General features: G+C 38.4%; 1 protein-coding gene across 1 annotated transcript; it reads left to right on the top strand.

Annotated features, from left to right (window-relative positions):
* The first annotated feature begins 5,632 nt into the window (after positions 1–5,632).
* On the top strand, positions 5,633–14,851 carry LOC134497180 (vomeronasal type-2 receptor 26-like). Its single transcript, XM_063302855.1, has 5 exons — positions 5,633–5,715; positions 6,650–6,941; positions 7,846–8,025; positions 13,227–13,353; positions 13,941–14,851. The coding sequence occupies exons 1-5, from the start codon at positions 5,633–5,635 to the stop codon at positions 14,849–14,851; spliced, it is 1,593 nt and encodes a 530-aa protein (XP_063158925.1).
* The last annotated feature ends 1,002 nt before the right edge of the window (positions 14,852–15,853 follow it).

The following is a 15,853-nucleotide window of genomic DNA, read 5'->3' as shown; positions in this document are numbered from 1 at the left end:
TGTATTATTTTAAATCCCAGTTAAAGATTAGCGAGTTATATACCACTCACAGTTGAGCAACTGGAGTGGGCTGGAAGCCTTGTAAGCAAACAAATTAAAAAGTAAATAAATATTGAGGAGTTTGTTGCTTCAATGAAACAATTTACATGTCTTCCTTTAATAGATCCACTGCCAAGGATCATGCTGAGCAGAGATTACAGAGAAACAAACAAATGGATCATTGGACAAATCAACCCAGAGTTCTTGTTAGAGGCATAAATGACCGGGCTCAAATTATCCTACTTCAGATGCATTATGCAAAGACTTAGCTCTCTAGAGAAGGCTATAATGCTGGGAAAGGTGGCAGGAAATAAAACAAGAGGACAACCAGCAGCAAGGTGGGTGGATTCGGTTACAGTGGCAATGAGTGCACCTTTGGAAGACTTGAATGACCAGGTTAAGGACAAATCATCTTGGAGAAAATCTATAAATGTGGTAATTAAGAGTCAACACTGACTTGATGGCACATTGCTAGTCTCCAAGTTCTATAATTCCTGGCCCAAACAAGACAAGTTGAACATTCTAGAAGATCCCTTTGAAATAGATATTTCAATTAGTCTTTGAAACCAAGAAATCACTGAATTATACAAAATGATATATTTGCACTTTCTGCTAATGGAATTAGCAACTGAAGATGTTGCTTAATCTGGCAATGAAATGTCTACAAGAAAACAACAAGGCTCAGAGAGCACCAAGCACTCCACAGTATGATGTCTGGGGAATGCATGAGGAAAGGAGCAAGGGAGTTACATCCTTCAGGAATCTCAGCATGGCTAGATTTCCCAGGTTGTCCATGAATGCTTTGGTATTCACTGCTGTTTGGCTTCATGGATAGTCCAAGTCTTGTCTGTGATATCCCACAGTCCCATGAGATTTTGGCCATTTGGAAGGTGGGGAGGATAGGAATGGTGCATCTACCGGGGTCAAATACCCTCCAGCAGCTCCATTCTAGACAATTTCACTGCTGTAAATTCCACCAGAGAATCCCACATTCAGTAACCACCTAACAGCAGCAGCTTCATCAACTTGACACGGCTTGGAAAAGTTGTTACATGGCAAACAAGGGAGAATCCAGTCTATAAATAGAAGATCTGCCTTCTTCAGAACAAAGGAGTCAAGTCTTAATCTATCAATCCATCAATTTACAGTGGTGCTTAAAAATTTGTGAACCCTTCGGAATTTTCAACATTTCTGCAGAAATATGGCCTAAATCGTGATCTCTGCTCCACATGAGCCCTGAAATTAGATAAAGAGAACCCAATTCAAGAAATGAGTCAAAAACATTATACTTGTTCATTTATTTATTGAGGAAGATGATCCAAAGCTACATATCTGTGTGCAGCGGAAGTGTGTTGAGCTTTGCTTTCAGCAACTGAGGTGACTTCCTTGGGTAGCAATATACAAATAAGCCATTTGGAAGGAGGGGGTAATGGTGCATGTACCAAGTCAAATACCACCTACAGCTCCCTTCTATTACAGCTTAACAACTACAGCAATTGCCAAACAATACCCCAGGCTTAGCAATTGTTGATAAGGAAGACAAAAAAGTCTGGATAGTGGACATTGCAATACCTGGAGGCAGTAGAACAGAAGAGAAAGAACTGGAGAAAGTCACAATATATAAAGACCTGCAAATAGAAGTAGAACGACTGTGGCAAAAGAAAGCAAAGATAGTACCTACAGTAAGAGGTGCCTTGGGTGCAACCCCAAAACATCTGGAGCACCCCTTGAGCACCATCAGCATTGAACAAATCACTGTCAGTCAATTGCAAAAAGCAGTTTAGTTGGAACAGCTTATATCCTGTGATGTTATTATATTATTATTAATATAGTTGTAAAATGTATTATTATTAGTTTTTATCATATATGTATATATATATATATATATATATATGATAAAAAATAATATAAAGAAAGAAAAGGAAAGGAAAGCTAAAAGTGCAAGAAAAGAAAAAAAGTAAAAGAAACATAGAAAAGAAAAAAAAATGATACAAAAACATAACTTCCGATATTCCTCACAGCAGTTATATGTAAGTACAATGATATTTTAACCTCTCTCTCTAAAGTTACTTCACAAGTCTCTTCTTTCTATAATCTATCCTGTCTAATCATCAAAATCATAAACTACAAGTTCAACAAGGGCAGGTATGTTCTAATCTAACTGACGGGCAGGCCAGAGAGCAGTCACACACAGTGAAAGGGATTTTTGGCTTGGCTTCCATTTTCCCATTGCTGCGTCCTCAGTTTTCAGGCTGTTCATTTTCAGAAGCTGTTGGAATCATCTCTGGAGATGGTGACTGGTCCCTTCACTTTATCTGAGTAATAAATGGAACTTGACTGGGTACTTATATAAGCCACCCACTCCATGTGTTTTCCAGGTCCATGTCTTCCCCAGTGTAAATAGCCACTACCAAAGGTGAATCCTGAACCTCAACAGGAGAGATGGAGGGACTCTCCAGGACTCTCTCTTCTCACATCCCCACCAGATTATACTAGATGGACACCTGTACAAAAACACTCTTTAATATGAGCTGATATACATTAGCATGTGAAATATGGCTGCATCTGTATTACCTCTGAAGAGGGGGAAAAGAAAACAGCAACCAAAATATCATTTTCTCCTCTTTTGCTCTGGAAGGGATTCACTTGAAAGGGTCCCTAGAGGTAGAAGGGATGAGGATTGGGTGTAGTGATTTAAAGGGGAAATTGCACCTCAGAATAAAAGAGAAACAGTATATGCAACCATATGCAGGAATCTGCTAGATCAGGTCAAGTGCACATTATAGGAGGCAAGTATAGATCACAGACAATATGTCTTGATAGGAAGTTTCCACTTGTGAAAGAATCTGTGTGGCAAAGGGTTAAAGAGTCAACCTACATTGACTGGTGATTTCACGTCAATGTAAGAAGGGAAAGGCTCTTGATTTCTTGGTGCAGGGAGAAGTTCTCAATGGTTGAGAAGAGTGTAAGTTCTCAAGGAAACATCTCAGAATGCAACACTCAGCATAAATACAGCTGCAAACCTTGATCTGCCTGCTTCATTTTTCCCCAAGGACAACAGACTTTTCTTTTTTTCTAAAACATTGCTGCCCCCTTGTGAAAGAAAAATAAATAGAATGAAAATAATTTTAAGCCCTCTTTCTGCCTTCTCCTTCTGCATGTAAAATAAGCAAACAGTGGCACCTTTTTTTTTTTTAATTGTAAACCACCAGGAGTCCCTCTTTGGGATGGAGATGGGTGGTGATAAAGTTTGATGAATAAAATAAATAAATATATATAAATAAATAAATAAATAAATAAAAAATATGTAGTGATTTTACTATGTCGAGGAAGAGATGATAAGTGTAGGTCAAATCTCCTCTTTTTAATCACTAAAACTTGAATGTGTCCATGTTCTTCTGTTTGATTATAAGCATCACAGTTCATGGCTAGAAGAATCCAGTCTAACTTGCTGAATCTAACTGAATGGGAAGACAGGCATGCAGAGAATATAAACATCAACACCTTGCTAAAATACTGGGTGTCACTACCCATCTATGCCTCAACAGGTGGTGGTCCCCATCTTGGGAAGCGAATCAGGGTCAGACGTCATTTGTATCTACCAAGCTGTAGGCTAGACTTGGAAGTCAACAAACGTCTCAGAAGAAGACAAAGGCAAAGTATTTCAAGAAGAAAAATAAATTGCCAGGAGTTGAGTTTGACTCATAGGGGATTTTACTTAGCCTGATGGTACCTTTGCCCCATTCTCAAATATTCATCCCTTTTCTGGTCCAAGCTCCAGCTGAACATCCAAATGATCCTAAAAAGTGGTTTCACTTAGAACATTACTTCCCATAGACACACCCCATCACTTTCTTCACTGTAATGTGTTTAGAAGAACCACCCACCTTACGGACCTCACCCTTATTGATCCTATAGAGGAGTTATTCAACCCTCCTGGGTGATGATGAATGAAACACCATTTTCAGTGTCCCCCATTCCCTGAATATTGATAGTGGGGTTCCTATTCATTAGTTTTTTCCCTCCTGTTTGCACACATCCTGGTCATGCTTGGGATAATGAGTTCATACATATCAAAATGTTCATTCCCTACTTTTAATTAATGTACAGAGAAGAAAGTTTGACAGAGCAGACAGGAGATGAAACCTACAGGTATGAGAAAATGGTTTATAACCATCCTCAGGATTTTGATCCTAAGTGTTAATTAATTCAGGGGAAATCAGTATGTAAGGGCCAAAAAGGCAATAGTTTCTATTAATTGCATGGATGGAATTATACTATATTAATAAAAAACAGTCTGCATTTTGCAGAAATTAAAAAAAAAATGTTCTAAGGTCAAGACAGAGCATCCCACTTGAACTGTTCAGTTGCAATGGTGCAACTGGGTTAAACAAAACCTAAAATATTTTTCTTGCATTATAAGCCAGAATAATTATGTTAAGACATGGAATGAAATCAAGAAGGAATGTTAAGATGGGAGAAACAACAATCATTATTGTTAGGGAGAATTTTTGGAACAAAAATGAATGTTTTGCCAAGAATGATGTTTTTGTTTCAAACAATACCTTTCATGGTAAGTGTTATCCCTTTTAAAAAATGTCATAAAGATATATCTACATTTGTATGGCAATGGAAAAAACCCCAACAGTTAAATATAAAATGCTGCAAGATGCAAAGGGACTGCCCGATCTGAAATTGTATTTTGCAGCCTGCTGCTTAGTTGGATGAAGGAGAAAGAAGAATATCTTAGAATTAGAAGGGCACAATCTGAGGTTCTGGTGGTGGAAGATTTAAGGTACATAATAAGACACTTGGAATTGAAAACAGAATTTGAAGTTGCACTACTGTATCTACAAATGATAAACATGTAACAGCTAAAATGTATAAACTTTTATTTGAAATGGGAGAAGACCAACTGAAAGACCATATGATGAAACGGACTCAGAACTTCAGACAATGTCATCATCTTGGAATCATCTGCCCCAGGAGTCCCATCAGGGAGACCATCAGAGACACAAAAAAGTATACCTACTACCAATGTGTTGTTGCTAATACCCAGCAGAGTTAATTGTCTCTCCTATAATTACCCTATAATTCTAATTATTGTCATCTTCCAGGACCGTACCAGTTCTCCAGAACAGAGAAGTCAATATGCAGTCGAGAAAGAGTTTATAAAATACAGGTATTCCTCAGAAGGAGATTTAGAGAAAGGAGGCAGGGCAGGGCTCTGTCCATTTGAGCCTAGACAGTTCTCCCCCGCTTTGAACAGAAACGGCTTCAGATCCCTGAACTGTTGTGTGTCTCTGTGTGTGTGTGTGTGTTTAATTTGTCTCTCTGTTTCTTTGTCGTGCAATGCTATATTGACAGACGTTGTTGTGTTGTGTCTAAAACTCTCAGGTGACAAAACTGGAACCAGATGCAGCAGACTCTATTCTCCAGGAAAAGAACAGCTGAACGGATGGTGAGACTCCTGGCACTGTTCCTTTCGACGTCTCTTGAAGAGTGCAAAAGAGCGACCACGGGATGCCCACGAACCAGAATCCTCACTGTTCCTCATGACTGGTATCAGCCAGGGACTCTTCTCATTGGTGGGATGGCTTCTCAGGTCATTTATGTATTCAATGAAGTTGCCTTCAAACATTATCCTCCACAAGTCATGGGCTTTGACCTCCCAGTGTAAGAAACTCAACCCTCCTTCCCAAATCAACTGTTACTCAAATCCTACAAACAGTCAGATATAGGAAATAAAAATGTGAAAGAAGTAGTACCCCTGTTACAGGGTATATTCAGGTTATGTTATTTCTGGCTGTGTCAGTGTCATTTCCCAGCCTCTTTACAATCTCCTACTAATTTGATAGAAAGTATAGCTTCTTCTTATTATTATTCCCTCCTTTCTTTCTTGAAAAACTCAGTGTTACCTCCATCTTGCTGAACTTGCAGCTTTCCATTAAACTGCGGAGAACGTGAGAAGCTTTCTTAAATCAGAGAAAGCAGTGCCCCAGGGCTGGGGAAACCACATGAATACTCAGAATATCGATGAAAAAGACTTCAAAATTGACATAGTTGCGATTGATTAGCAAGCAGAATAACTATTGCCTGCTTTTCTCTATGAAGAACTTCATATGCAATTTAGTTAGGGATAAAGGGAGGGAGGGAGGGAGGGAGGGGAATAAATACTGGGGGGGGGGGAGACTGCAACACCAACTCTTCCCAAATTTAATTATATTATTGAGGAGTATTTTCTATCAGCCTAATAAAAATGGGTCAAGATTCAGCTCCTTGGAAGTCATTGGCTGCAGGACTGGGGAAATCCTTTAACGGAGAAGTGCTGAGAGAATTTGAGTTTTCAGGGGAGGCTGTTAGCATCACAGTTATTGCCCTTGGAGGCATTTTACTGAGTTCTAAATAAGGATGTCTATTCAGCTACATTTCACAAGCACCCATATTTCAACCTTGCCCTCTCCCTCTCTCTGCTCCATTCTTTTCAACCTGCTGATTCATCCTTATAAATCTGGTCATTCTGCATCTTCCCAAGAGCTGCGCCTGCCAGAGTGGCCTTTATCCGTATCATCAAGGCCACATGTGAAAAGACGTGTAACTCTTTTTGCAGGATGCTGACCAAATTCTACCAGAACGTTTTGGCTTTGGCCTTTGCTGTAAATACGATCAACAAATCTCCAACCATTCTGCCAAATGTCACGCTGGGCTTCCATATCTATGACACTTACTACGATGACAGGATGACCTATTATAATCTTCTCAATTTGCTCTTCAAAGTACACAGTTTTGTTCCCAACTATGAATGTGGAGCCCCAAAGAACCTAATTGCTGTAATTGGAGGGCTTGGATCTGACACCTCTTTTCACATGGCAGATCTTTTAGGACTCTACAAGATTCCGCAGGTGAGGATGATGCATAACAGCAGGGAATGGCTTTTGATACGTTGACTAAACCGATGACCGTCAGGGAGGTGATTTTGCAGTTTTGAGACTGGAAACAGACACGGCAGGAAAATCAAGTTTGTCCTGTGTTCATGGAACTGGAAAAGATGAGGAACAGACTGAGTGTATTTGAGAAATAAGGGTTTCTGGGATGATCAGGGACATTCAGAAGCCTTCTTTGCAATTAAAGTGCAGCATATTTCTCCATCTCTATTAAATAAGTGAAGGAGACTTTTTTTTTTATTTTCAGTGAGGATAAATAGCCACATACGAATCTCCTTTCTGCAGGTATGATTCATTTATGAAAATGCATCACGCTTATCTTCACTTTGCTTTTAAGCTCACCTATGGATCATTTGCCCCTGAAGAAATTTATACAGCTGAAGGTCCTACCTTTTATCACATGGTCCCAAATGATAGAAACCAGTACATGGGAATCGTCCATTTGCTTCTGCACTTCAGCTGGACATGGGTAGGTCTTTTTACAGGAGATGATGATAGTGGAAAATATTTCTTGAAAACCATAGAAGCCTTGTTTTCCAAGAATGGAATCTGTTCAGCCTTCATACAGTTGTTCCCACGCCATGGTCGTGTCTTTTCCCAAAGTGATATGGGTACGTTTGGAAATCTCCAAGTCTCTGTTATGGATGAGAGGGCCAGAGCATTTATCATCTATGGAGATACTATGAATCTTATGTGGTTAAATACCTTTAATACTCTTCTAGTTTCTGAAGGCACATATTCTGGAAAAGTGTGGATCATGACAGCCCAGATGGAATTTGCAGTAACGGGTGTGACTAGAAGGATGGATTATCATATGTTCCAAGGTGCCATGTCCTTCACAATTCATTCCAATGAACCTCAGGAGTTCCAGATGTATCTTCAGAAGAAAAACCCCTACCAGCCAGAAGGAGATGGTTTTGTCCAGTTGTTCTGGGAACAGGTTTTTGAATGTTCATTTCTGAATTCTGAGGAGCCATTGGAGCAGGATGAACTATGTACTGGCAAGGAGAGCCTGGAGAAGCCTCCTCGGTCTGTTTTTGAAGTGAGGATGAGTGGACACAGCTACAGTATCTACAGTGCGGTCTATGCAGTTGCCCATGCTCTCCATTCAATCCACTCATCAAAGACCAAACACAGAGCAAGAATGGGTGAGAGAAGACTTGAGTTTCAAGACATGCAACCTTGGCAGGTAATACACCCATAACATAAATGCTTTGCATGATCCTCCTGTTATAAAATGAAATATCAAAGCCCTTTTTTCCAATCATGAACCAAATATGTGTTTTTGATTAGAATTAATACCTGCATCCTCAGGTACTTATGTCCATAATAGCTTTCATGGGAACCCAAATGCTTGGCTGTAGAGAAAAATGATTAATCACCAACTAATAATCATTGTCAAATGTCATTGACTAATAATTATTTTCCAGCAGCAATCCGAATATGTGTTTTTGATTAGAATTAATACCTGCATCCTCAGGTACTTATGCCCATAATAGCTTTCATGGAAACCCAAATGTTTAGCTGTAGAGAAAAATGATTTGGTTACCTACTAAGAGAAGTAGTCCTCATTTAGCAACCAAAATTGGGACTGGCAGCTCAGCTGTTAAGTAAATTTTCCAGCAGCAATATTTTAATGAATGCTTAAGAATGCTTAAGAGCAAAAAACTGAAATCATAAAAACAGACCTCACAGGGTTAGGAATGGAAAACCAATCGAGAGAAACAGGATGAATGATTTAATAATATAAGATATTATATTATATAAGCTTCTGTGGCTTAGGGTGGACATGAACCTGGGTCTCTCCAGTCCAATGTTTCAGCCATTTTTCGTCCACAAATATTTCTTAATACAAATAGTATTGTTTCACCACATCATACATTTATCACTGCAATCTGTGTTGATCTGGTTTTTGAAAAAGATTCTGATTGTTGGTAAAATTTCTAGATAGCTTTTTGGACAGGAGCATAAGTTAGCAACCTTGGCAGAGCTTGCTCCTATTCTCAATGAAAACCCCTGAGAGATACTTTGAGCTGGGAGAGACTTCATCCCCTGTTCAGGTCGTAGCAGTCTACTTCAGCAGAAAACAAGTATCTCCTAACAACATTTCTTTAAAATAATAGGATGAAGTTTCAGAAAGCTCATCAACTGGATAGCTTTCACTTTTAGAGCCCTGTGCCTCCCCTGCTACTGAAGAGCTTGGCATGGGATTTGGGAGGCTGTGCTCTTAACTGATGTGAGAGGCGAGATGGGAATCTCTTCCAGACTTCCTGCAACTTTTTACATCCAAAGAAATTCTGCAGATGAGTGTAAACTAGAACCTGGTTTTGCCAGTGTCAGTCCCATGCCGTAATCATTACCGTATACTGCTGGGTTTCTTTATGATCATTTTTTAAAGGATAATTTCCCACTTATCCTCCCTTAAACTCATCATTCTGCAGACAATGAACAATAATTCATTGTATTGTGCATGAGACTTTGATACAGCATTGATTTCAATCTACCAAATAACCAAATGTTCTTGCTCCTTAAAGACCAACAAATACAGCATTTTATCAGGCTTATAGGCTGTAAATTACCCACAGAAAGCAACATCCTCTACACTTATTCCTAAACAGCTATCAGAGTTAGTCCCACTCTCAACGCCGATTCAAGGGTTCCTGAGAACCTTTGGCCACGTTAACCAATGGTGCCACTCACTGCATGAAAATAATTACCTTTTTAGAATGATTCAAAAGGAGGGTCAGTGTTTGTACCCCCTAAGCTTCAGCAAACCAGGCCAGTGCCTACTTGGCCTTAGCCTAAAGCCAGCCCTGCCATTGTCCCATGATGATGATGACTTAGCTCCACTAAAGGGCTTTTATTGAAAGTGGCTGTAATAAAATAATCTTGGAAGCCTGATTGTGCTGGACCTCTTCCTCCTCTTTAGAGTCAGTGATCAGGGAGGCTCCTGTCTGAATGACTTTCCAAATATTATCTCTTTTTTCAACTTAAAACAAAATGCTTTGGCTCCTTCTGCTTAAGCAGCAGCTTCTGCATATTTCCATTAAGGTCATCCTCCTTACTCTCTGCATAACTCCCCCCCCCCCACCATGGTTTTATTGTGGAACGTGTATATCAGTCCACTGGTAGGTGTGTAGTCTACCCAACACTGAGTTGGCTTTGGGGCATCTATGAATTCTTCACATGTGTCCACCTCTCTACCACCCAGAGCAGGAGTAGAGGGGCAAGAGAAGATATTCATGGGTAGGGTGAGAAATAGGGAGAGAAGGAAGAGAGGTGGATCTTTAGCTTTTTCTCCTAGGTAATACATCCTGCATATTTCTGTCAAGGTCATCTTCCTAGCTTTTCGCACTACCAGACTCCTTCAGATTTTTTCTATGGGAGACTAGCAGGGCTCTTCTCCTGCAGCATCTCCTACATAACAATTGCACTTCAGACGCCTCATGGATTGACCTTGTACTGTTAGTTACAATATCCCTCTATTGTTTTTCCCTTCCTGCCAGCTACACGCATTTCTTCGTGACATTTCATTCAACAACTCAGTGGGAGAGAGCATGCATTTTAATGACAGAAGGGAAATGGATGCTGGCTTGGATATCATGCAGATGGTTTTATTCCCAAACAACTCCTACCGTAAAGTCAGAATTGGGCAGGTGAAACCGACAGCTTTTGAAGGAGAACAATTCTTCATAGATGATGGTATTGTTGAGTGGCCCAGAACCTTTAATCAGGTATGGATTCTTAGATTTCCTTGACAGATTTCCCTCCACTCAGATAAGCCCTCTGGGCTTACAACTTTCCATTGCTGCAAAAAGTGTCCATGCCCAGAAGTGTTTTAATGCTAGTATTACTTCAGTCTCTTACTGCTTTAGTAATACAACTGTGACCAATAGTAATAATAATTAAAAAGAATATATCTGTTTAAATAGGAAAATAATACAATTCTTAGCATATTTGGGAAAAAAAACCTTAAAAATCACAGTAAACATGGATTGAGTCTTTTTTATAAGAATTTCATTATGTTTAAAGCAAATATAAAAACTACAAAAAAGTGAAAACAAACTACAAAAAGGAAAAGAAAAAAGTGAGAAAACAGGAAATGAAAAAAAAAATAAGAAATTACAAGATGACTTCTGACTTTCAACAAGAATATACAGCATTTCCCATAATTAATCCTTTCCTCTAAATCTAACCAAGATCATATTATTGCTATAAATCATTCCATAGTCACATTATTAAAAATAACTAAAGACCATTGCTCCTTCCCTTTTTATATAAAGAAAAATAGACAAATATATAAACCTCTAAATCAACTCTCCCAATCCAAAGGAACCCATTTATTTAAATATTTCCTTCCCAGCACTGTTCTATATATTTCTGGCCAGTATAATAAAAATCAAATAATAAAAACATTTAAATTGTCTACTTTTATACTTAATAGTACTATAACAATCTTAACCCTATTAACTCTAAAACCAAACACTTACTCTTCTATCTTGTAAATCTTAAAAGATCAAACAAACTTTAAATCATTAAGAAAAAATGGAATCATACAAGCCTTAATATCAATCCTAATACATATTCTTAATTTCTTATTTCACATTGAAAGATCCCAGAACGTTTGCTTGTCTCCATATTACACATAAGGCATTTTTCATTAAAAATAAATAAATAAATAGCCCTACTGCCCCCCTTAAAAAGAAAAAAAAAAAAAATCAAGCTCCTCAGTAGAAAACCTCCGCATAACATAGCTTCATTCCCAAAACAATATTTAGGAAAAACAGCCTGGACAGCATCTTGTAAGTCAAACTTTAACTCCTTCTTCAATAAAATATGTTAGTCACCCAGCATTTCTTCAAAGAGTCCATTACTGTCAGGAAGAAAATCCCACTCTTGATAAACTTCTTCCTCCCCCCACAGAACATCTTCAGCCAGTTGATACATTTTAGAACTGATCTTTTCTACAATATCCCAAATATCTTGCATAATAACTTGGCATGAAAAATCTCTTTGAAATTGCAACAAAGCCCAGAACAAAACTTTGAGATTTCCTTAAGTCGTCCATGTTTCAGGCAGTAGATAATGGTGCCCTCTAGATACTTGCAGATAGGAGCTCTTGAGTTGACGAGAGGCTTGCAAAGTTATTAAGTGAAACTGACAAAGGAAAAAATGTGCTAACCAGCAGCTACAGAAAGTGAACAGAAAAATGAAAACTCAAAACATCAAGTTCAACGTGCAGGAAAAAGTTGAATGCTTCAAATTAAATACATAAATAGTAATGAGGAGATGAATAATTGTTCTCAGTCCTCCTTAATATTTAGACGGGAAGTAAGCCAAAGAGTAAAAAAAAAAAAAAAAGTTTGAAGTTAATCCAGAAATAATGATAGGCACCAAGAAAGAGCACTTTTTCTTGTTGTAGAAAGTGATGAACTTGGCTTTCTTACAGTAAGAAAACTTTAAAAAATATATAAATTGAGTGATTTAGAGATGTGAGGGGAGGGGCTCGACCTAATGTCTCTTTAAGGCTACAAACACAGGTTGGAAATGATAGCTTCCCAGCCTCCCATCATCTCTTACTGGGTCTTCACTGTTTGCAATTCTCAGGCTGCAAGGCGATGTTTTGGAGGGTGAAATGGGATAATTCCCAGCTTTTTCTTAACTCATGAAAAAGCTCTGGGATTCAGGTAAAAGCCTGAGCCTCAAAAAGAAAACAAAAACAAAAACAAAAACAAAAACAAAAACAAAAACAAAAACAAAAACAAAAACAAAAACAAAAACAAAAACAAAAACAAAAACAAAAACAAAAACAAAAAAAAAACACGTCAGTTCTGTCTACGGAGCTAGCGGACAAGGTTGTTCAGTTGGCCATGTTCCCCACCGGAAGCCCCAAACATGGATTGAGTCTTGATTAAATATAAACATAGAAGAATTTGTCACCAGACCCCAGCCCACAAAAAAGAAAGAGATCTGTAGGAAATTCTGTAGGACACTGGACACTATGAGATGGAACATTCCTGTGAAAAGAGCATGATTTGGACATTCTTCTGAGACAAATAATGAAAAGCCCAAAGGACACTATTCCCAAAATACCCCCCCCCTTTTCTTTGAATGCATTCTACAGCCTGAATTCATACATGCTGACCAGTTACTTGTTTCCTGCCCTTCAGTTGATGTGCATCCCCCACAAAACTAATTTTCCTGAATTTCGTTACAACCTGGACTCTTGATTTTTATGGACAGGTATGTCCTATTTCTGTGTGCAGTGATTCATGCCAGCCAGGGTTTCAGAAACAAAAGAAGGAAGGGGAGAAATTTTGTTGCTATGATTGTTTTCCATGTCCAGAAGGAAAGATCTCCAACAAGACAGGTAGGTGACATGGAACCCTTAATGCTTCATCTATCCTTAGGGTTCTGTCAAGTGGTATCATTCCACATCTCAGGATTGCCTTAATCCAGAGTTTATTTATTCAGCACATTTTTCCACTGCCCATCTCGAACATGACTGAGAGTGGGATCAAGGAGGGAACCTCATTTGAGGTGTTGTCAGAGTTTAGAGGTAGGCATGATTAAGAAACAGAAAGTGCTAGGACTTCTTGAGTTAAATTATTGTTGCCATTAAACATTATAGCAGAGTCTTGAATGTATATCAGAGTTTCTCTCTAGGACTCCTTACACATAACTAAATCAAAGGACAGTTATTTTGAATTTCTCATACTTTCCTCTTTCCTGGAATTTAATTCTCTATTCAGGAATGGCTCCAATTACTCTTCCCCCTTCTGAAAGTCAGTCTGATATTCTATCACAGGTGGTGGCTTGACTTTGAAAATGAACACATGCAACTTTGATGGCTCCTACATGACATTGAAGAGAGCTGTCCAGATATGGCTTCTACTACAGTCAAGTTCTAATAGACATCCTTATTTTCTTAACTTTTTTTTTCCATTTCCATTTCAGACATGGATGAATGTATCCAGTGCCTAGATGATCAGTATCGAAGCAAGAGCAATGACAGCTGCTTCCCCAAAATAATAACCTTTCTTTCCTATGAAGAACCATTAGGAATGAGTTTAGTCTCAATTGTTGTTTGTTTTTCACTGGTCACAGCCTTGGTGTTTGCTACTTTTATTATGCACAGAGATACCACCATAGTCAAAGCCAATAACCGAGAACTCACCTATGCCCTTCTTTCCTCCCTCCTGCTCTGCTTCCTCTGTTCTTTCCTATTCCTTGGATGGCCCACCAAGATCACCTGCTTCATCCGGCATGTTGCTTTTGGCATCATCTTCACTGTGGCAGTTTCTTGTGTGTTGGCCAAAACCATCATTGTGGTTCTTGCTTTCATGGCCACCAAACCAGGATCCAATATGAGGAGGTGGATGGGGAAAAGGCTGGCCAACTCTATTGTCTTTTCCTGCTCTCTCATTCAAGTTAGCATTTGTTCCACATGGCTTGCCATTGCTCCTCCATACCCCAGGTTGGACAAGAAATCCCTGATGATGGAGATAATAGCAGAATGCCATGAAGGATCTGCCTTCATGTTTTACTTGGTCTTGGGCTACATGGGACTTCTCTCAATCATCAGCTTCATAGTGGCTTTCCTAGCTAGAAAATTGCCAGATACTTTCAATGAAGCCAAGTTCATCACTTTCAGCATGCTCATGTTTTGCAGTGTCTGGTTGACTTTTATCCCAACTTATTTGAGTGCCAAAGGCAAATACATGGTAGCTGTGGAGATCTTCTCCATTTTAGCCTCTGGGGCTGCCCTGCTCATCTGCATCTTTTCTCCAAAGTGTTATATTATTCTGTTGAGACCTGAGCTGAATAATAAGGAAGTATTAGCAAGGACAAAGAATAAACCAATATAATTGCATCCTATTATATAATGTTGTGATTGACATGAGAGAACTCAGTTTGGGAGCTACCATATCTGCTAATCCTTTATTATTTGAGATCACCCAAGAAATTTATAAAACAATAAATACAATAAATACTATCCTTTAACTATACAACTGCAAGTTCCAGCATTCAAACAACCACTTATTCCCTGAAGATTAGTTGTAGAATTATGCATGGTAGATCCCACTTTAACCCATAAACTGATGACTGGGGTAACACCAACAGAATTAAACTATTGGATGAGAATTCTGCAGTGCATTTTCTTTATCAGTAGAACTAGGTAGTGGAATTTTTAACTGAACCTATAAAGGCAAAGTTAGACAGAAAATAGGCATGTGTGAATTAATTCATTTTTTGAAAAGGTTGATGTTTCATACAGTGTACTGCTACATATTGTAATTAAAGGAGATTATCTTTTTGGGTTTTACAAAGATGTCATAATATAATCTCTGATGGAATATTTTTAGGAAATGATTTTTCATCTTTAAAAGACTCCTGCTGCTCTCTGATTAGCATGATGAGCACCACTGTTAAATATCACACAACTGTAGTTTTTTTTTTTTAAAAAAATCAAAATTAACTTGCCATACTTTAACATAAATCATTAGTACTTTTGAAAATGCATTTATATTTCTTGTCTGCTGAGAGAAAATGACCAAGGGATTTTTGTCTTCTTTAGATCTGGGACTAGAGCCAAGTACCAGTGATCCCACTTGCTGCTTTTATTTGGCAAGACTTAAATCAGTTCAGGTTAGGTCTTTCATTGTAAACTGACTTAATCTATACCTTATTTTATTTATTTATTTATTTTATTTAATTAATTAAATTGATATCACTGCCCATCTCCCCCCAACCGGGTACTCTGGGCAGTTTACAATAAAATAAAGGTAAAAACACATCCACCTAAGTTATAGTTAAAAATATAAATAGGAGAATAAATATATTTTATTTATTTATTGGTAGCTCCCTTG

This window comes from Candoia aspera, chromosome 4 (assembly GCF_035149785.1).
Source record: "Candoia aspera isolate rCanAsp1 chromosome 4, rCanAsp1.hap2, whole genome shotgun sequence".
NCBI classification, from domain to species: domain Eukaryota; kingdom Metazoa; phylum Chordata; class Lepidosauria; order Squamata; family Boidae; genus Candoia; species Candoia aspera.
This window is presented reverse-complemented; position numbering and strand designations above follow the sequence as displayed.

Coding starts and splice junctions, on each gene's coding strand:
- LOC134497180 (XM_063302855.1), top strand. CDS start 5,633: ATGGCTTCTCAGGTCATTTATGTATTCAATGAAGTTGCCTTCAAACAT. Junction 6,942..7,845: donor GACTCTACAAGATTCCGCAG/GTGAGGATGATG, acceptor AATGAACCTCAG/GAGTTCCAGATGTATCTTCA. Junction 13,354..13,940: donor AAAGATCTCCAACAAGACAG/GTAGGTGACATG, acceptor TTTCCATTTCAG/ACATGGATGAATGTATCCAG.